The sequence below is a fragment of the Schistocerca americana genome, chromosome 1 (assembly GCF_021461395.2).
Source record: "Schistocerca americana isolate TAMUIC-IGC-003095 chromosome 1, iqSchAmer2.1, whole genome shotgun sequence".
NCBI lineage: Eukaryota > Metazoa > Arthropoda > Insecta > Orthoptera > Acrididae > Schistocerca > Schistocerca americana.
In genome coordinates this window covers 1,140,823,830-1,140,846,056 of record NC_060119.1, presented here as the reverse complement: position 1 = coordinate 1,140,846,056, position 22,227 = coordinate 1,140,823,830, and the positions used below count along the sequence as shown (strand labels likewise).

The window sequence follows — 22,227 nt, the reverse complement described above, 5'->3', positions numbered from 1 at the left end:
ACAGTTTCAATCTGCCAGGAAGTTTCATATCAGCACACACTCCGCTGCAGAGTGAAAATGTCATTCTGGAACCATGATGATGCTTAGATTGGGTGGGTGATAAAATACTGTTTTAGGAGGGGTGGGAAGTTCATCGAACCACAATCATACTATCTCTCTACCATTCCACTCCCGAACAGCGTGCGGGAAAAACGAACACCTAAACCTTTCTGTTCGAGCTCTGATTTCTCTTATTTTATTTTGATGATCTTTCCTACCTATGTAGGTTGGGCTCAACAAAATATTTTCGCATTCGGAAGAGTAAGTTGGTGACTGAAATTTCGTAAATAGATCTCGCCGCGACGAAAGACGTCTTTGCTTTAATGACTTCCATCCCAACTCTTGTATCATATCTGCCACACTCTCTCCCCTATTACGTGATAATACAAAACGAGCTGCCTTTTTTTGCACCCTTTCGATGTCCTTCGTCAATCCCACCTGGTAAGGATCCCACACCGCACAGCAATATTCTAACAGAGGACGAACGAGTGTAGCGTAAGCTGTCTCTTTAGTGGACTTGTTGCATCTTCTAAGTGTCCTGCCAATGAAACGCAACCTTTGGCTCGCCTTCCCCACAATATTATCTATGTGGTCTTTCCAACTGAAGTTGTTCGTAATTTTAACACCCAGGTACTTAGTTGAATTGACAGCCTTGAGAATTGTACTATTTATCGAGTAATCGAATTCCAACGGATTTCTTTTGGAACTCATGTGGATCACCTCGCACTTTTCCTTATTTAGCGTCAACTGCCACCTGCCACACCATACAGCAATCTTTTCTAAATCACTTTGCAACTGATACTGGTCTTCGGATGACTTTACTAGATGGTAAATTACAGCATCATCTGCGAACAACCTAAGAGAACTACTCAGATTGTCACCCAAGTCATTTATATAGATCAGGAACAGCAGAGGTCCCAGGACCCTTCCCTGGGGAACACCTGATATAACTTCAGTTTTACTCGATGATTTGCCGTCTATTACAATGAACTGCGACCTTCCTGACAGGAAATCACGAATCCAGTCGCACAACTGAGATGATACCCCATAGGCCCGCAGGTTAATTAGAAGTCGCTTATGAGGAATGGTGTCAAAAGCTTTCCAGAAATACGGAATCAACTTGAGATCCCCTGTCGATAGCGGCCATTACTTGGTGCGAATAAAGAGCTAGCTGTGTTGCACAAGAACAATGTTTTCTGAAACCATGCTGATTACGTATCAATAGATCGTTCCCTTCGAGGTGATTCATAATGTTTGAATACAGTATATGCTCCAAAACCCTAATGCAAACCGACGTCAATGATATAGGTCTGTAGTTCGATGGATTACTCCTACTACCCTCCTTAAACACTGGTGCGACCTGCGCAATTTTCCAATCAGTAGGTACAGATCTATCGGTGAGCGAGCGGTTGTATATGATTGCGTAGGGAGCTATTGTATCAGCGTAATCTGAAAGGAACCTAATCGGTATACAATCTGGACCTGAAGACTTGCCCGTATAAAGTGATTTGAGTTGCTTCGCAACCCCTAAGGTATCTACTTCTGAGAAACTCATGCTAGCAGCTGTTCATGTTTCAAATTCTGGAATATTCCATTCGTCTTCCCTGGTGAAGGAATTCAGAAAACTGCGTTCAATAACTCCGCTTAAGCGGCACAGTCGTCGGTAACAGTACCATCGGCACTGCGCAGCGAAGATATTGACTGCGTCTTGCTGCTTGTGTACTTTACATACAACCAGAATTTCTTCGGATTTTCTACCAAATTTCGAGACAATGTTTCGTTGTGGAACCTATTAAAGGCATCCCGCGTTGAAGTCCGTGCCAAATTTCGCGCGTCTGTAAATTTTAGCAAATCTTCGGGATTTCGCATTCTTCTGAACTTCCACCCTAGTGAAGGATAAGTTTGAGTTGTTTTGTTCTAGGTTAATATTGGTTCAAGAATCGTGAAAGAAGGTTGTATACATGGAAGAACCCTGGAGATACTAAAAGGTATCAGATAGATTATATAATGGTAAGACAGAGATTTAGGAACCAGGTTTTAAATTGTAAGACGTTTCCAGGGGCAGATGTGGACTCTGACCACAATCTATTGGTTATGAACTGTAGATTAAAACTGAAGAAACTGCAAAAAGGTGGGAATTTAAGGAGATGGGCCTGGATAAACTGAATGAACCAGGGGTTGTACAGAGTTTCAGGGAGAGCATAAGGGAACAATTCACAGGAATGGGGGAAAGAAATACAGTAGAAGAAGAATGGGTAGCTTTGAGGGATGAAATAGTGAAGGCAGCAGAGGATCAAATAGGTAAAAAGATGAGGGCTAGTAGAAACCCTTGGGTAACAGAAGAAATACTGAATTTAATTGATGAAAGGAGAAAATATAAAAATGCAGTAAATGAAGCAGGCAAAAAGGAATACAAGCGTCTCAAAAATGAGATTGACAGAAAGTGCAAAATGGCTAAGCAGGGATGGCTAGAGGGCAAATGTAAGGATGTAGAGACTTGTCTCACTAGGGGTGAGATAGAAACCGCCTACAGGAAAATTAAAGAGACCTTTGGAGAGAAGAGAGCCACTTGTATGAATATCAAGAGCTCCGATGGAAACCCTTTTCTAAGCAAAGAAGGGAAAGAAACAAGGTGGAAGGAGTATATAGAGGGTCTATACAAGGGTGATGTACTTGAGGACAATATTATGGAAATGGAAGAGGATGTAGATGAAGATGAAGATGAAATGGGAGATACGATACTGCGTGAAGAGTTTGACAGAGCACTGAAAGACCTGAGTCGAAACAAGGTCCTGGGAGTAGACAACAGCACATTAGAACTACTGACGGCTTTGGGAGAGCCAGTCCTGACAAAACTCTACCATCTGGTGAGCAAGATGTATGAGACAGGCGAAATAACCTCAGACTTCAAGAAGAATATAATAATTCCAATCCCAAAGAAAGCAGGTGTTGACAGATGTGAAAATTACCGAACTATCAGTTTAATAAGTCAGCTGCAAAATACTAACATGAATTCTTTACAGACGAATGGAAAAACTGATAGAAGCCAACCTCGGAGAAGATCAGTTTGGATTCCATAGAAATGTTGGAACACGTGAGGCAATACTGACCCTACGACTTATCTTAGAAGAAAGATTAAGGAAAGGCAAACCTACGTTTCTAGCATTTGTAGACTTAGAGAAAGCTTTTGACAATGTTGATTCGAATACTCTCTTTCAAATTCTAAAGGTGTCAGGGGTAAAATACAGGGAGTGAAAGGCTATTTACAATTTGTACAGAAACCAGATGGCAGTTATAAGAGTCGAGGGGTATGAAAGGGAAGCAGTGGTTGGGAAGGGAGTGAGACAGGGTTGTAGCCTATCCCCGATGTTATTCAATCTGTATATTGAGCAAGCAATAAAGGAAACAAAAGAAAAGTTGGGAGTAGGTATTAAAATCCATGGAGAAGAAATAAAAACTTTGAGGTTCGTCGATGACATTGTAATTCTGTCAGAGACAGCAAAGGACTTGAAAGAGCAGTTGAACAGAATGGACAGTGTATTGATAGGAGGGTATAAAATGAACATCAACAAAAGCAAAACGAGGATAATGGAATGTAGTCAAATTAAGTCGGGTGATGCTGAGGGAATTAGATTAGGAAATGAGACACTTAAAGTAGTAAAGGAGTTTTGCTATTTGGGGAGCAAAATAACTGATGATGGTCGAAGTAGAGAGGATATAAAATGTAGACTGGCAATGGCAAGGAAAGTGTTTATGAGGAAGAAAAATTTATTAACATCGAGTATAGATTTAAATGCCAGGAAGTCGTTTCTGAAAGTATTTGTATGGAGTGTAGCCATGTATGGAAGTGAAACGTGGACGATAAATAGTTTAGACAAAAAGAGAATAGAAGCTTTTGAAATGTGGTGCTACAGAAGAATGCTGAAGATTAGATGGGTAGATCACATAACTAATGAGGAGGTATTGAATAGAATTCGGGAGAAGAGGAACTTGTGGCACAACTTTACTAGAAGAAGGGATCGGTTGGTAGGACATGTTCTGAGACATCGAGGGATCACCAATTTAGTAGTGGAGGGTAAAAATCTTAGAGGGAGACCAAGAGATGAATACACTAAGCAGATTCAGAAAGATGTAGGTTGCAGTAGGTACTGGGAGATGATGAAGCTTGCACAGGATAGAGTAGCATGGAGAGCTGCATCAAACCAGTCTCAGGACTGTAGACCACAACAACAACAACAACAACAACAACAATATTGGGTAATGAGGGGTAGTCCTTCGAAGCCGATTCTTCGGTGTGGTGGAAGGATTAGAGTGTGTGTGAGGATATGGCATGAGAAGTCCATTTGTGGAGTAGGTGTGGAGTGAAGCGGCTATCTGTGAAGTCTCTCTTGAGACCTTCAGCATACTAGGCAAGGAATCCTCATCACTGCAGATATGGTGTAGCTTTTTCTCTGAATAAATGTATCAGAATGACCCTATTAAAAGTTTCAGCTTTCCCATGATAGTTAATTTTGCCCAAACCATTTTACCTGCAGACTCTCGTTCAAAATAGATTCAAATGGAGTTTCTTGTAATACTTTTTTCTCCCTCAGACGATGTTACAGTCAACTTCCTGCACAATGTATTATTTGAGTACCACTACGTTTTAGGAGAGCTTCAAATTATGGGACTTTTTTATGAATGCTTCTACAGTTGTCATTAATACCTTTTGTTTGATGCATTACATGTAGTTGGTAAGCACCATGAGTTTTGAGCCAGCTACAACTAAATTCATGAGGAACTGCTTGATCTAGATCAAAACATTTGTGCGTCTCATTAACTATCAGCTACACATCATGTGAGATGCACAGCTGAGCCATTTTATGGAGGTATCTCGGTGATTTTTAATCCTATGGCACAAGTCTTAAGTCATAACCTAGGGTAAATTCTGCATAATTCTATTGTTTATATTAAAGTAGTACTGGCTTTGCCAGTATATAGGCACTAAGTAACTCTTGTAATTAACAGCAATGTAGGAAAAGACAGATTGCTACTTACCACAAAGAAGTCTGGTTAAGTAGCAGACAGGTACACTTAAGACACTTTATCACACTTATCAGTGTGTGTAGACTAACACTACTTAATTCGTTGTTAGTACGTCTACTGAACTAATCTGCAGTGGCTGCTTCTGTGTATTCATGTATGACTAGACTCATTACACATCTGTGATAGCTGTGCTTCATGATGAAATTTACAGAACACGATGTGTGGGAGTGAGTGAATGAATGGTCACTTAACCCTTTCCAATCCAATTTTTCTACTCGCTGCATTCTTCCTAACTCTGTTAATTTTACACTTGTGGAAACACGTCTGACATTAGAGCTGTAGCGAAAAATCGTAACATTGAACATAGTCCAACAGTGGGTTTGAAAGAGTTAAGTGTGTAGTACATGTTTTCCAGTCTGCTCATAACCTATCATCCATACTTAGTTCTAAGATAAATTTTGCAGATTTGATCTTTACTGAAATAAAATGAAGAAAGCTCACCATTCCAGCCACATTCTCTATTAGTGACTGTCGCTCTTGATCCAGCTGTGCAAACCGAGAGCACACTGTGGTTCTTCAAGTCATTTTCTGCTTATCCAATGAAGACAGATTGGAACTGTGTGTTAATGTACCGTACTCTTCCCTCGTGCACCTACTTTAATCTGGCTTCCATGTATCTCCGTACTTCACAAGCTGACTTGCTGTCGGTACACCACCTTGTGAGCTTGATTCTCCTCTCTAATTATACCTCCGTTTTTTTTTGCTTGATATGTGTAGGAGGAAGCAAAATTTTGGTTGACTCTTCTACAAATGTATGCTCTCAGAAGTAAAACAGTAATATACATCAGAATGATATTTTCACTCTGCAGCAGAGTGGGCACTGATATGAAACTTCCTGCCAGATTAAAATTGTGTACCAGAACGAGACTCAAACTTGGGACCTTTGCTTTTCACGGGCAAGTGCTCTACCAACTGAGCTATCCATGCACGAGTCACGACTTGTCCTCACAGCTTTAATCCTACCTCCCAAACTTCACAGAAGCTCTCCTGCAGATCTTGCAGAACTAACACTCCTGGAAGAAGGATATTGCGGAGCCATAGCCTGGAGGATGTTTCCTGGCAAAGGTCCCAAGTTCGAGTCTCGGCCCAGCAACCAGTTGTAATCCACTGAGAAGTTTCATATCAGCGCACTCTGCTGCAGAGTGAAAAGTTCATTCTGGAAACATCCCCTGGCCGTGGCACAGCCATCTCTCCGCAATATTCTTTCTTCCAGGAGTGCTAGTTCTGCAAGGTCTGCGGGAGAGCTTCTGTGAAGTTTGGAAGGTAGGAGACGAGGTACTGGCAGAATTAAAGCTGTGAGGACAGACCTTGAGTTGTGCTTGGATAGCACAGTAGGAAGAGCACTTGCCCGCGAAAGGCAAAGGTCCCGAGTTCAAGTATCAGTCCGGCACACAGTTTTGATCTGCCAAGAAGTTTAAGCAAAATACACCATAAACATAACAGGAGAAGTTCGTCCCATTGGTTCAGGTTTGAGGCCCATTTGAAACTGCATACATAGGTCGGTTATAATTAAAGTTTTGCCACTTGAGCTAATGTAGACAGAAAACCGTGTACTGTATGGGTATGAGCAGTGTTTGTAATATGGAACGTAAAAATGGTACACAGTTAACAAGTATTACCCTCATGTGGGAATTAAAATGTGTTTCTTTCAGTGGTTTATTCGTTAGTTCTCTTTCACATGTCCTTACAAAATATCTCCAGAAAGTTTCATTGTCCGATCACTGTTTTCATGGAGGCCCTCTCAAGAGGCAGAAGTTTAATTATAACCAACATGTAGGAGACGGCTGTTAGGATATACACCTAATAACATGTTACAGTGTAGCCTGAGGTCAGTCATTTCTGAAGAGGGTACACTGTCTGAAAGACTACCTGTATTTATGTTATCTCAAATTTAAACTTTTTACAGTCACTGAAATCATTTCCTGCAACTATAGTCAACAACATAATTTCTCTTTATACTTTACATATTTTACATTGTTCAGACTGCCAAATGACCCAAACATGGTCATTCCCACAGTAAAGGTTTGATCATAATTTTGTGCTGATTAGTGAATGTTATTGTACTTCCTTTTGCATGTTTGGTATAGTGATAACATCTGTTATCCAGTGACACTATATGTGCTTCTGAAAAAGTTTATACTTGATATGTGTCTGTGTGTTCTTTATTGTAATAACAAACATTGATTAAGGAATGTACAAAAACATTATGTCCAACAGCAGACTTGAAGGTAACATACGGTGTTCTTCTGGTTTTTGTTTTTAAGGTGACAGTGTTTGAAATAAGACGATTATAAAAATATTTACAAATAACTGTGACTTATGTATGTTGACATTAAGCACATTTGTGTTCATGTTTGGGACACCAACAGTTCAATTTCCCATCCAGGTATTAGATTTGGTATCTACTCACTGTAATGATGACATGTTAAGTTGCAGACATGCACAACAAAAAGACATATCAGCTTTCAACCAAATGCTTCTTCACTCAAGGAAACACATACAAATTCATTCACATAAGCAAGGACATCTCATTCACAGGTCTGCAATGCCCTGTTCTGAGCTGCCAGAGATAGCAGTTTTTGTGTGTGTGTGTGTGTGTGTGTGTGTGTGTGTGTGTGTGTGTTTGTTCCCCCCCTTTCTAAAAGTAGACTTTGGCCGAATATTAATGTATAAGTGTCATTTTGTTGTGTCTATCTGCAACTATAGTCATCTGTACAGTGAGTAGCAATCTATCTTTTCCTCATATTGTGGATTTAGTATAAAACAGTTTTAGGTTACTTGTCACACAAAATCTGGATACAATTTTGAGCTTCATCTTTGTCAGGAACAACTGTCATGGCTGCAGTTGTGGTAATCATTTATAACACATAGATGCCTCATGGTTGGTATACTTCATGCTGCCAGAGACTGTGTCTACACTGACGGTGCCAGGGCTCTTGTAGGACTGTCAACATTTCAGTGCATTTCTCTGTTATCTCAGCATTGAGAACTCATTTCCATGCTCTAATAAGATTATAGCCGCTGTACTGGTTGAAATTGTTCTCGCACATCCTAATTTCTACTGCTTCTTTAATAAAAGAAACCCAATGTGTAGATGTGTGGGACAAGATTTTAGTTTCATCAGCCATTATTATGTGTATTTGTGAGACTGTGTGTGTCAGCAACTGCTGATTTCTCAAGTTCTCAATTTTTAATGCGTTTGTGGCATTCTGCACAACACTGGCCAACAGTACAGATAGACTGAATAATTAGCTGCTTCTGCTTTCGAGGAATCCTATAAATTCCAATAAACCTTGAACCCGCACTGCATGGGGTGCAGCATCTCCTTTCCTTCTTGGGTGATTGGAAAATAGATCTTATGCCCCTTCTTCCCATGAACCTACCTAGTTTGTTAGATTTAGCCCCAGAGTAAAGAAGAGTCACAATAGACAAATAGTCACGTGACTGTTCATTTTCACACTTTTGTTTCTTGGAGAGCACTAACAACTTTGTATCTCTAGCTCCATAGCCTTTGTGCCAGAACATGTACTTCAGGTAATGTCGGAATCTGGGTGGCTCTTGTCATAAACAGTTTAAAACAACTCTTCTGGACAAGGTGATGAAACCTTTGTGCAGTGAGACATAAACCAGTGGGTGTCAGCTTGCAGTATAAAGAGTGGCCGAGCCCACCCCCATCTGATTTTTGTTCAAACAAAACATCTAAAAACAGCAGCTTTCCTTCTCTCTCTGAAATGACAAGGTGAACATTCAGGTGCTTGCTATCCATGTGGTTGGTGAACTGCTCCACACCTTTGGGACCATGTGACCAGACCATAAATGTGTCAACATTTCGATAAAATGAAGATGTCAAACTGAACCAAATTTAATGTGCATTTCTCAGAATGCTCCACAAAGAGTTCATTGTACGTCGTTGATCATGGAAATCTGCAGCAGACCACACCTACTTGTTGACATGTTGCCCAAATGATATCGTCAGTTATGATTGTAGTGGGCACAGGACCATCAGGATTCGACTGTTTATCAATGGAAAGAAGTCGGCTCTTCCAGTGACTCACATTTTTGCCACACTAGGTCACTATCTCCACAAATGTCGTCATCGAGGTGAACGACAGCTCGAAACATGCAACACGCCACAGACATAGACAGGTGGAAACAGTATTATGCTATAGGAGGTATTCTCCTGCACTTGCATGGTACATGTGGTAGTAATCAAAGACACACTGGCAGCTGCAAACCACCTGTATCCCTTCACGCTTGATGTCTTCCCCGACAGCAATGTCATCTTCCAGCAGTACGATTGTCCATGTCTCAGAGCCAGAACCGTACTACAGTGGTTTGAGGAGCATTATGATGATTCAGCAACCAAATATGCCTGATTTAAATCGTATGGAACCCATTTGGGTCGCTATCAACGCGTCCCCAAATTATTCACGTGAATTACATGACCGGTGTGTAGACATCTAATGCCATACACATCCAAAAACCTATCAGCAAAGTGTCAGATCTCTGATGCACAGAATCAGTTATGTATTTCATTCCAAAGATGGGCAAACAAGCTATTAAGCAAGTGGTCATAATGAAACTTTCTGACAGATTAAAACTGTGTGCCGGGCCGAGACTCGAACTTGGGACCTTTGCCTTTCGTGGGCAAGTGCTCTACTGGCAGAAGTGAAGCTGTGAGGATGGGGCTTGAGTCGTGCTTGGGTAGTTCAGTTGGTAGAGCACTTGCCTGTGAAAGGCAAAGATCCCGAGTTCGACTCTCGGTCTGGCACACACTTTTAATCTGCCAGGAAGTTTCATATGAGCGCACGCTCCACTGCAGAGTGAAAATCTCATTCAGGTAGTCATAATGTTTTGGCTCATCAATGTATTTGTTAAGGGAGGGGCATGTTTAGTATGTACACCAAAAGACTAACTGTGTATCTTTACAGAAAACAGTTATTACCTCTTTTTAAATGTACGAGCAGGGTTTTTCTTTCTCTTGAAGCTCCAATCCAAAATCTAAAGCAATTTTATTGACATTTTGCATGCCTGTCCACTGTTAATAGCTCTTCTATTGGGTGAGTAGTGATAGGTCTTCATAAACACATCTGGATTTTGCCAGTCAGCAACTTGTATTCAGTAAATGACCCAAACTCTTTTCAGGACTGGATATAAGTGTTCTACAAAAGTTGACTAAGTTGTAAGAAATAAATTGTCTGCGCTATATAGGGCAAGTTTTAATAATTTTTGTATTACATCCAGGCATTATTTATCAAAACATGTGAATCTTCAAAAACATCTCTTGCTTAAGTCTTATCACTGGTATTTTAGGGATTACACATCACATCAAGAATCAGCTTTAAATCTCTGTTGTATGTTAGCTTAGTTTTTTACTGGCAGCTTAACAGAAACTGTTTTTACTTCTGTATATTCTTTCAGAGCATCTTCTCCCCTGAAAAGAGAAAACAGAATGAGCCACCTAATTGCAAACAGGATATCTGAATACTCAATCTTTATCTGATCTGCAAATGTACTCACAGTTCTCTGCCATAGCCTGACTGTTTGAATCCTCCAAATGGTGCCTGTGATGTTACAGCATCATAACAGTTTATCCTGCAATTAAAACAAAACAGGTGATTAAAATCAAGCCTTTGCATGGTCCATTTGTTCTACATTCTGTATTTCGAGAGTATTTACATAACTAACTTGCGATAATTGTTTCATTACTATAGGACATTGTAACTTATTTGGTGGATGGTTGGGTAGGGGGCAGTGGGGAAGCAACTGCTCCCCATATCAATTAATAGTCTTGGATCAAACACAAAATCAAGCCTGTAAATCTTCTGGTCCTACAGTTTATTTTGGAACAAAGAGCAAGAGAAGAGGTGCTCACTGGTTTAAGATCACACTCCCCAAATGCTGACATGAGGTAAAAAAGCAATTAAATAAACAAACCGTGGCACTGTGAACAAACCTGGCCTTTGCCAAGAAGAGAATTTTGCTAGAAACCTGTTCTGGTTTCCCCCAGATTTTAGCATCTGGCGATCAGCATTATGACATCATAGGGAATTTATTATGTCAGGGCACATACCAATGGTTTCATAGGATTTACACGAGAGTGCAGCATGTTTGTGGAAGAGCTACTGAATCAGAGAAATAAAGAATTAGCCCAGTATAAGCTAATTTGTAACTGATAGTAAACTTTGTATTGGGGCTACTTAGTAATGAGATGCAGCATCTATTCACAAACATACTTGGGCTTGCAGAAACGAGGACTTGAGAAGAGTGATTCTTCTGGACGTAGAAATTTGAGTGAACTAACAGAGCCTGCAATCTTAACAATATTTCAGTATGGAGATCAATTATTAAAAATGAAAAAAAAATCACCTAAGTAAACATGGGTATGGATATGAGATCATTTTGACACTAGAATGTAAAAGGTTCTAATCAAAGTCAGAAAATGCTAGTAAAATATTATGAGAGAAACTTGGAAACTCTACAATACCTAAAGTATATGAAGACAGTTTGTCCAACTAATAAAGAAGAAGTAAAATATGATCCAGCATGTGATAAAAAAAAAAACAACTAATCGTCAATAAGCTACCGTTCCTTGCTTTTATTTCAAGAACAGTCCAACTTAGCAGCAACACACACTTGGAAAAGATTTTCCTAAGGTCATATTCCAATGATGAAAATTGCAGGATGGAAACAATAAACAAACATGAAGATACATAGCGATTCACTCGCAGCTGACTGACGAATGGCTCTTACATACAATAGCTTTTCGCTAGCTTTGGAAGTACCAATCATACTGCACACACATCCATCGACACCAAAATGTAACCACCCACAACAATTGTCCCCCAATAATTGTAGGGAAGCTTCCCACCTTTGATAAAGCAATTTATGTGAACTGATATGACTTATTTTGTGATGTCAGTGACAGGTGTATAATAAAATTTAGCCCATAAGTATATTAAGCATAGCATGAGAGGATACTTTACCATACAGAACCAGCTTCTACAGCATGTGCAAACACAAGAGCTTTATTTATGTCCTTTGTGATTATTCCAGCTGCCAATCCATAAGTTGTGTTGTTAGCTCTCTCGATTGCTTCTTCTAGAGTTTTGAATTTTATAATACATTGGACTGGACCAAATATCTGAAACATTTAACGCTATTTTTATAATAATGATTGCAAAATCATGTACAGTCTCATAAACAGCTGTGTTCAGTGACAGATGACAATAATACTGTTGTGATGTCAGAGACACATCCCTGACATTAAAACTAGGATGTGTGTTGAAACTAAGTACATGCCAGAGTCAAGATTTTTATGTCAGTTTTAGGCAAAGAAAATAATGTGATTACGAAGATACTCAAATTTCTTCTGAAATTAAGAAAATCACATATCCTCTCAAAAATATAAGCTCATCTGGATTTGGTGGAGTTCCCATAATAAAATACACCGAGGTGAAAAGTCATGGGATAGCTCTATTGTGTCAGACCACCTTTTGCCCAGCGTAGTGCAGCAACATGGCATGGACTCAACAAATCGTTGGAAGTCCTCTGCAGAGATACTGAGCCACACTGCCTCTACAGTCATCCATAACTGTGAAAGTGTTGCCAGGGCAGGATTTTGTGCTCGAATTGACCTCTCAAACATGTTGCATAAATGTTTGATGGGATTCATGTCAGGTGATCTGCTTGGCCAATCATTCACTCCAACTGTCCAGAATGTTCTTCAAAGCAATCATGAACAATTGTGGCTGGTAACATGACTCACTGTCAACCATAAAAATTCCATCACTGTTTGGAAACAATGTCCACGAATGGCTGCAAATGGTCACCAAGTAGCTGAACATAACCATTTCCAGTCAATGATCAGTTCAGTTGGACCAGAGGACCTAGTCCATTCCACACCAACACAGCCCTTACTGTTATGGAGCCACCACCAGCTTACACAGTGCCTGACTGACAACTTGAGTCCATGGCTTCATGGTGTCTGTACCACAATCAAACACTACCATCAGCTCTTACCAACTGAAATTGGGCTCGTCTAACCAGACTATGGTTTTCCAGTTGTCAAGAGTGCAACTGATACACTCATGAGCCCAGGAGAGGCACTGCATGTGACATCAAGCTGTTAGCAAAGGCACTCTTATCTGTCATCTACTGCAATAGCCCATTAATGCTAAATTTTGTTGCGCTGTTTTAACTAATATGTTCATCATACATCCCACCCTGATTTCTGTCATCAGGACTGACAGCTCTATGTAAATGCTGCTGCTCTTGGGCAGTAAGTGAAGACTGTCAGCCACTCCGTGGTAAGAGGTAATGCCTGACATTTGGTACTCCCAGTACACTCCTGACACTACTGATCTCGGAATATTGAATTCCCTGTGATTTCTGGGATGTCCCTGTGTCTAGATCTTACTACTATTCCCTGTTCAGAGTCTGTTACTTCCTGTTGTGTGGTCATTGTCATGTTGGAAACCTTTTCACACGAATCACCTGAGTACAAAGAACAGCTCACTGCCACCTGTACATGTGCATATCACTATCCCATGACTTCTATACCCTCAGTATGTCATGCATCACTAACTCAGGGCATTTTTCCAGAGAGATAGAAATATGACATTTTTAAACACTTTTATAAGGAAAGTGATAGGTGAGGTATCAATAACTACTGACCTGTTTCACTACTGATATTTTCCAAAATTTTTGTGGTGATGTATTCTAGAATAGTATGTCACCTGAGCAACAATAATATCCTCAGCAAATCACAGTTTGGATTTCATAAAAGTCTCTCTACTTGAGAATGCTCTTTACACATTCACTCAACAAGTTTTACAAGCATTGAATAACAAAATAACATCGACTGATATTTTCTGTGACCTATAGAAGGCATCTGACTGGTGAATCACGATAAATTGAGGTTTTATGGAATAGCAAACCAGTAGATAATTAAATATCCAGCAAAATGAATGCAGGAAGTTACACTTATTATTAATTCAAGCAATGTAAGGAGGGGAGATTCTTCTGACAGGGAAGAACTGAGCTTTGGGCTTTGGTTCAATCTTCGATCAACTATTGTTTCTCATATATGTAAATGACCTTCCGTCTAAAATACAACATACAGATTTTGTACAAAAGTTCTGGTAGAATGTAAATACTTTCGGGTTAAAGGAGACCACCCATTGAAAAACAGAAGGATTGAGTTGACAATAGGTGCACACAGAAAGAAATAAAAATTGCTAGCTTTCTGAGTAATCTTTTTACAAACTAAAGTAAAATATGCATGCATACACAAACACATCCACACTCACATTTTGGCAGGTGGCCTGGTTGTGATGGGGTAGCATCAGGTTGAGTGGGGAGGGTGGCTAGAGACCCAGAGAGGCAGCTGATTTGCTGACTAGGAATGTAGGAGGGTAGGTTGGCAGGTATAAGAGCTAAGCATGTGATGCACAATTGTAGGAGCCAGTGGGGAGCAATACAGGCTGAAGGTGATTTGGGGACATGAATTGGGAGGGGGTGATAGGGTGGAGGAAGAAGAGACTGTTTCCACTTCCGCTCACCTGTCAGGGTTAGGATATACCGTATTTACTCGAATCTAAGCCACACTCGAATCTAAGCCACACCTGAAAAATGAGACTCAAAATCAAGGAAAAAAAATTTTCCCGAATCTAAGCCGCACCTGAAATTTGAGACTCGAAATTCAAGGGGAGAGAAAAGTTTTAGGCCGCATCTCCAAATCGAAACGAAGTTGGTCCATTGTAATATGAGACACAATTTAGGTCGAATGAATGACGATACAGCTACAGTAGTTTGGTTCGAGTCGTAACCTTAGTAGTTAAGCTTTACCAGGTAGCCATTGCTATGCGTCAGGTGCTCCATCCGTATTTGTACAGGTACCCTTCCTTTTTCACTTGCTTCGTCTGGTTTGAATTGATTGCTTACTTTTCTTTGATCTGATAAGTGCCGTTTTCTTTGTTATAGATGTTTATATCACTCTAAGCTGAAAATGCATTACTGTACTGTGTCATGCATTGTTTGTCGCATTCTGATAGTGCGTGTTTACGGCCTGTCGCGGCTCGCGGCATGGCTTGCTTTTGTGCGCACTACCGCCGCTTACAATTAAAAAAAAAAAAAAAAAAAAAGAGAGGAATCGTCTTATTAGCGAAACAATGGCAAGAGACTTACACTGCTGCTAATTATCAACAAGAACCAAATAATACACTGCGTATGATAGAAGATGTTCTGAACGAGAGTTTAGCGAAAAATTTTCTCCGTTTGAAAATCTTTGCAGACGCCTCTTTAGTACATTACATTCTGCACAGAAATTAGAGTCATCTTAGATTTAAAAATCTAGTCAATTGCTGTGCTTCATTTCTGACTGTATCACTATTAGGCATAAGAATAATATGAATATAAGCATGACATGATATGTATATTCTTCCGCGTTTGCTGTTGTCTCACTCTAGTTTCGTAGTTTATTAGGCAGACAGGATTTAAATGAGAGAGCAGCAAACACATAACAATACATGGCAAAATGTTTATATTCTTATTATTCTTATGGTGAAGAGAATACTGCATGTGATTCACAATTCATAGAAGTTCCTATTAGCAACCATCTCTTCTCACAGGTAGGAAAAAATTCAGAACGTAGAGTTGGCCATATTGACAAACATCCCAAACAGTCTTGCCAGTCGGATTTTCGTAGTACATTGAAATGCTGCTACATTTGAAGATGAACAATACGGGATTTGTATTTACTTCGTTGGATAATGTATGAAAATGCAGTGGTCGAAACTCAGGGCAAAAAAAAAAAAAAAAAAAGGTGGGAGACGACCTTTTTTTTCTCTATTTTATTTTTTTTTTTTATTTTTGTTTATTCATTTATTTACTAGCGCAGAGGATTTAGTGCCAGTATTTATCTTTGTGCCAATAAAGCATGCCTGTGAAGCGCTACATATATTCGACAGCATAAGTTAGTTGTGGCAGCACCCACCAACATTTTTCAGAACTTCCGCTTGCTTTGCACTCAATTCTAAGCCGCAGGCGGTTTTTGGATTACAAAAACTGGAAAAAAAGTGCGGCTTAGATTCGAGTAAATATGGTACATCAAAACAGAAAGTGCAGTTTCATTCAAGTACATTTACATAAGCATTGAAATAAAAAAAAAAAAAAAAATTAAAAAAAAATTTCATTGTGTGATATTTTATGATGCTCTTCAGGGTGGATTGTTTCCATCACCGTTTTATTCCAGTTGTTCACAAATGAATCCCTGTTGCCATCAAAATCATTGTCTCTCTCTCTGCATGAAGAACTAGCCATTTCATGCCTACTAATTTGAACATAATAATTGTGACCTCTCTCTCAACACAACTGCTATAGTTCAACACTGCTTCAACACAGGATTCCTAGATGGCAGTAGTATGCAGCATTGATGCCTATTATACAGAGAGTCAAGAATGTAGCATGTGAGAGCTACAAAAAATCATGTCAAATGAGGCTTGACATCAGAGTGAAAAACAAAGTTCCAAATTTCAAGCACAACTTGCTTTTGCAGTGGAAAGGGCTAAATATGGAATTTTGAATGGCTGAAGGAAAAGCATGGGACATTCTGTTTCAGAAGTTATTCAAAGAATGGAAACTCCATGTAGGAAAAAACAGATTGCTACTTACCGTAAAGAAGACATATTAAGTTGCAGACTGGCACAATTAAAAGACACTTACATAAAGCTTTCTGCCGCAGCCTTCATCAGCAGAAGAGAAACACACACCATTCATACACACAAGAAAGCGCACTTCATGCACTGCCAACTTCGGGACCTCGGACCGATCTGAACTGCCAGAGTTGGCAGTCGTGCACGTCTGCAACATAATGTGTCTTCTGAATGGTAAGTAGCAATCTATCTATTCCTGTATTGTCAAAAGTTATTCAGAAATTTATTATTCCCCAGTCTGTAACACAACAGCATATCAAGAGAGTCTCCACAATAACATCAACTCCTACCATGGCCAGCAAATGGGCTTATTAATTAAAGTATTCAAAGATGTTTGAGCAAAATCTTTTCTGCTAATAGATTAGTGACAGGTGATAACATTCAGTATCACATCTCTTGCTAAGAGCATACCATCAAAACCAGATTCTCTCTTTGATGTTTAGACACATTTAGTAGCCTTTAGGTGACTTAATTCACGTAGCCAAAGTTCAGTTGATATGTACTTTTGCCAGGGTTCAGTTTCAGTATAAGCTTCAGGTTTTTGCCCTTTAAGTGGAATTGAACTGATTCCAGCATAAACACACTCACATTTATGCACAACTATACGTGATGACACACCTAAATGCATCAACTGCTTTGTAGTCTTTGTACATACTTTGTTGCATAATCTTTTTGGGCAATGAAGCAGTGTAAAGCAAATCACCAAATATCTTGCAGTATCCTGTTCAGGGACCTAGCAGTTTTTACACTTATGTGTAGCATTGTGGTCAATAACAAGATTCAGTTTAGGGTGAACTCTGAAATTCGCTACCACAATACTAGAAATACAAATAATTTCCATATACACAATGTATCCCTAGCTTATTGCAGAACAAAAGTATTTGACATTGGTGGTTAACATCAGGCAAGAGAAACAAAGTAAAAGAATGCCTAGAAGTTGCAGGCTTTCCTGGCCGTCATCACTGGAGGTAAAGTAATCTAGGTTGTCAGGCAGCATCATATTACTTTTCAAATTTCATATTTACAATCAAAGATTCAGTGTTCTGCTGGTATCTTCCTCAGGATTTTCTGGTGTTCCTGGTTAGCAGAACATTGTCAAATACCAGTGTCACATTCACTTATAAAAGGGAGTTTTCCACACTTGTTCATAAGAAGTGGAGTTATTGATTGAAATAGTTCTGGCTACTATTGGTGGACCATCATCATTTGATAGGAAGCGATAACAGGCAGAGAAAGATAGGGGGAATTTTTGCCAAAATATTATTTGTGTGGCGCAGAGGTGGCTTCCCGACAGTGGTTTGTATTTCTCGTGCACTGTGGCTGAGTATTTACTTCCTTAATGGCAGTAATTTGTAAGCCTATAGCCGTCATCTTTATAGAAATTACTTTTGTTCACAGACACCACACCCAATTCTTAGATTTTCCTTCTGCTACTCAGAAAAACAAATCATATACTCAGTATCCATCAGTGATGGGAACTAACTAGGTTGCCTGACTATGTACAGTCACACACTATTAAAGCAGTGGACATTGCTACCTCACAGGGGAAACTGCTTGTTAACAAAATTAAATTTATTAGCAATGAGACGGAAAAAACTGACACTGTGTATGAGTTATTTGGCAGCAGTTTCTTTGAAGTTATGAACAATGCAAGGAATACCAACCTTGTGGGAACTTTACAGCTTATGTCACACACAAGTTGACTTCAGACCTAGCAGAGAAACTCTGACAAGGGGATTGCTTCTAGTCAGGGATGGGGATCAGAGAACAGACTGAATGGTAATATGGTTTAGGGTGCCATATATCTGACCCTAAAACTGTTATTCCTGGTAGACATTCATTTCAAGAGACAAGATTAATTTATTTACCATCCATTAATACGATCTCAGTCTGTGTAGCAGTACCACAGTGTAGTGTGTAAGGTCATAAATCACTACAGTGGAGATTGTGGGTTCTATTCTACTCCAAAGAAAATTGTTTTCCTGCTCTCTTTCTTTACTCTTGCTCTACTTTCACATTTTACAACAGCTGATAATTGCCTTTATGACTTTGGCTACAAATTAGATGACAAAAAAAAAATACAGTAAAACATGCTCAAATCAGCACATGTATAATTCGGAAATCTGCCCAAACCGTAGAAGTATTTCAGTCCTGACTCATTCAGTGCACTTTTATATGCTGATTTTTTGTACAAAGCGGAATGTGTCTAACATGAAAACAGAAAGTAAATATTAGAACATACTTAATAATTCATTGTATAATGCGAAAAAGAGCCTATACAGTACTACTGTAATACAGTTCACTAGTTATTCAAGACTCTACAAGGATGTTACTTTTAACACCTCTGTTAAATGGTGCAAAACCAAGAAAAGAGCTCCAGCACAGCGCGACGCTGCTGGTGTGGACCTAAAACTGCGCTGTTCTGTGCAACAACAAGTAAGTTATGCTCAGTGTTAGTACAGTACATCAAAGGAAATGGTTCATTCATCAGCACTCTGTCGGCTTTCTCGTTTTTTTCATTATTGACGCATGCCAGCACATACAGGGACATTGTTGCGCATTTACCAACACTCTGCTGCAATGTGCACAGTGAAAGAGGTGGGTATGGCTCCTTTAGACAATGGTTTTACCTGGCAAGGTGATTATTTTCTGCCAGCTTCAGTTGACTAACAGCACATTAAGAGAGACAGTAACATGATGTCGAACAACCGGTATGTGTAGTTAACACTTAATGAAAAGATTAATGTAATCGAGGTGAGTGAGAAAGACTGTGGAGGGGGGGGGGGGAAAAAAAAACCAACTTACCTTTATCTGGACCCATGTTGCAGAGTGAGGCTCTCAAAGTCGCTAAAGAGCACAGGATGGCTGGACAGTCTCAAAGCTAGGCACAACATCGTGTGGAATGAGGTGTGTGGGGAAGTTAAGGATGTGCAGGAAAGTGTTCCAACAGAATGGAAGACAGCACTGTCCACCTTAATTGTGAATTATGAACCAAAAGATATGTTCAATGCTGATGAAACTAGACTGTTTTATCACGCGCTGTCTTCAAATTTGCTAGCAATTTTAGGAGAAAAGTGCACTGGCGAAAAAATGTCCAAGGGAAGACTCACTATACTGCTGTGTGGAAACATGTTAGGTGAAATGGAGAAGCCACTGGTCATTGGAAAGGTGGCAAAACCACGTTGTTTCAGAAACATAGACGTCAGTAAGCTTCCAGTCACATGGAGAAGCAATGAAAAGGTGTGGATGGAGAGTGGTCTTATGGAAGAATTGCTGGACTCTTTCAATACCAAAATAAAAAAAGGAAATCGTAAAGTTCTCCTTTTCCTCGACAATGCAACCTGCCACCCAAAAGTAACATTATCAAATGTGAAATTGGCTTGGTTCCTTCCAGGTTCAACCAGCCTCACACAACCAACGGACCAGGGGGTTGACATTCAAGTATCATCGTAGGAGGTGATTACTGCTGCAATCTCTTATTGTTAGTGTTGAAGAAGCTGAAAGTGCATTTGCTCTTGTGTGGTCAGTTTCTGTCCCGGATGCAGTAAATTGGATTGGCTTGGCAGTAAAGGAAATAAAACCGGAAACTATCACGAAGTGCTTCAACAAAGAGGGGTTTGGGGGTCAAGAACAAGATGCTTCTGTGGCCATCAAAGTTCAAGAAAATGCAACTACTGAATTAATGAAAATGCGAAGCATTCCATGTAGTGCAGATGATTACATTCAAAGTGATGACCTTCTGTCAACTCACTACACTTTCACTTCTGCAACAGATTTAATAGAAATCCACAATACAGAGGATGATGAGAAAGAAACAAAGGAAGAAGAAGAGGTGTAAAATATGACCCTATAAAAATTAATATGCCTGAAGAAGCCATTGTGTGCATAAATGATGTTCCGAAATTTGCAGCACACAGATTCTCCCAAGTTGTATGTACATACAATAACAAACAAGTTTAGAATGCATGTAAAAATATAGAAATGCAGTGTTATTTATCAATTATTGTAATAATCCAGTGTTCTATTGTCCTATATACAGTACTACTGTGCTTGAGTGAAGGTACGTAAATACAGTACATGATTAATTTTAAAAAATTTACTGTACCTTTGTGCATGATGCCCGACAAATTTTACTTAACCCAGTTAGTTTTGTGTAATCAGGAAACTTATCCAATTTAGAAAATTACATTAGTCCCAAGTGATTTGTTTTGAGCAAGTTTTACTGTACAGTTGATCTCATATTTCATATACAGCAGGCATGTACAAATTTATTTATTATGTTATGATTAATAATTTTGAGAGTGATAGTCCTTGTAGAAACATTGGTAACAAACAGCTCTCATACAATGAATATTATATAAAGGACACCTTGCCACAGTGGTGTTTAACATGCAAAACAATTTGCAGGGAAAATTTGTCACTAACATTCTGCAAGGCTTTTCATATATTAATTGTGTAGCCACAAACCAGAGTCTAACTGGAATTTACCCTTACTTTCACAAAAGTGAATCCATAACAATGTCAGATTGTTACATTTTCCTTTTTATTTAAAACAGCTCAACATAGGCACAATTTCATCACATCACACTTATCTGGAGCAATTTTCTCTCATATTATCTCTGTAGTACCTGCTAATGGTATTGTGATGAAGCAAGCTGGGATCTCTTTACTTCCCCTCCTGTTTTGCCATCTGCCTCAAATTCATTTTTGCCTAATTACCATTAACATGCACGAGTATAATCTGCATTTCCATAAAAGGGAAAGGTTGGGCCCCAGTCTTGAGGAATATAGCACCAGGTCTAATTTTGTGCTTAGTTTTGTGTATGTAATTAATTTCCTAAGTTATTTTGACAGTTCCTAGTTAATATCTTTTGCTACAGGGTGAAATCAGTAATTGTTTCATGGCTTAGATTCTAATGTTGACTTATAAACAAATATAAATTCTGTACTAATTATAAACATTTGGAAGAAGAACTACTACCATTGTTAAAGTATTTATTTGGCTATATTCAAAAACACATTAGCAAAGCCAGCCCTTTACTAATTCCAAAATAATTGCCTTGTTCATCAAAAGTATTGTTTGTATAATTATATCTGTTAATTTCATTATTTAAACAAATAATTCAGCCTAACCTTTGTGGTAGAAGGAACTGTTAAAAAAGGAATTTTTCAACGTATTCGGTTAATTGAATGGGTTATGTTTTAAATGTAATTTCTGTAACTTAAACATCAAACAATGTATAGTGTCAGTGCCTGTTATTGTGAGGATGTATAAAGGACCAATTTTTGGTCCCGAGGCTGATTTTCGTATGTGAAACATGTATTGGTTAGATTAACAACACTGCATCAACTTCGCAGTAAAATAAGTAACACAAATAGGTGGTGTGTT

General features: G+C 39.1%; 1 protein-coding gene across 1 annotated transcript in view; it reads right to left on the bottom strand.

The window, feature by feature from the left end:
• Positions 1 to 10,323: 10,323 nt before the first annotated feature.
• Positions 10,324 to 22,227, bottom strand: part of LOC124619265 (aldehyde dehydrogenase, mitochondrial) — a 143,364-nt gene continuing 131,460 nt past the window's right edge. The window contains exons 10-12 of the mRNA XM_047145535.1: positions 12,111 to 12,268; positions 10,645 to 10,719; positions 10,324 to 10,558 (exon numbers count right to left, since the gene is read on the bottom strand). Of these exons, the coding sequence (XP_047001491.1) occupies positions 10,489 to 10,558; positions 10,645 to 10,719; positions 12,111 to 12,268 (303 nt within the window). The 3' untranslated portion in view covers positions 10,324 to 10,488. The remainder of the gene's footprint in view (positions 10,559 to 10,644; positions 10,720 to 12,110; positions 12,269 to 22,227) is intronic.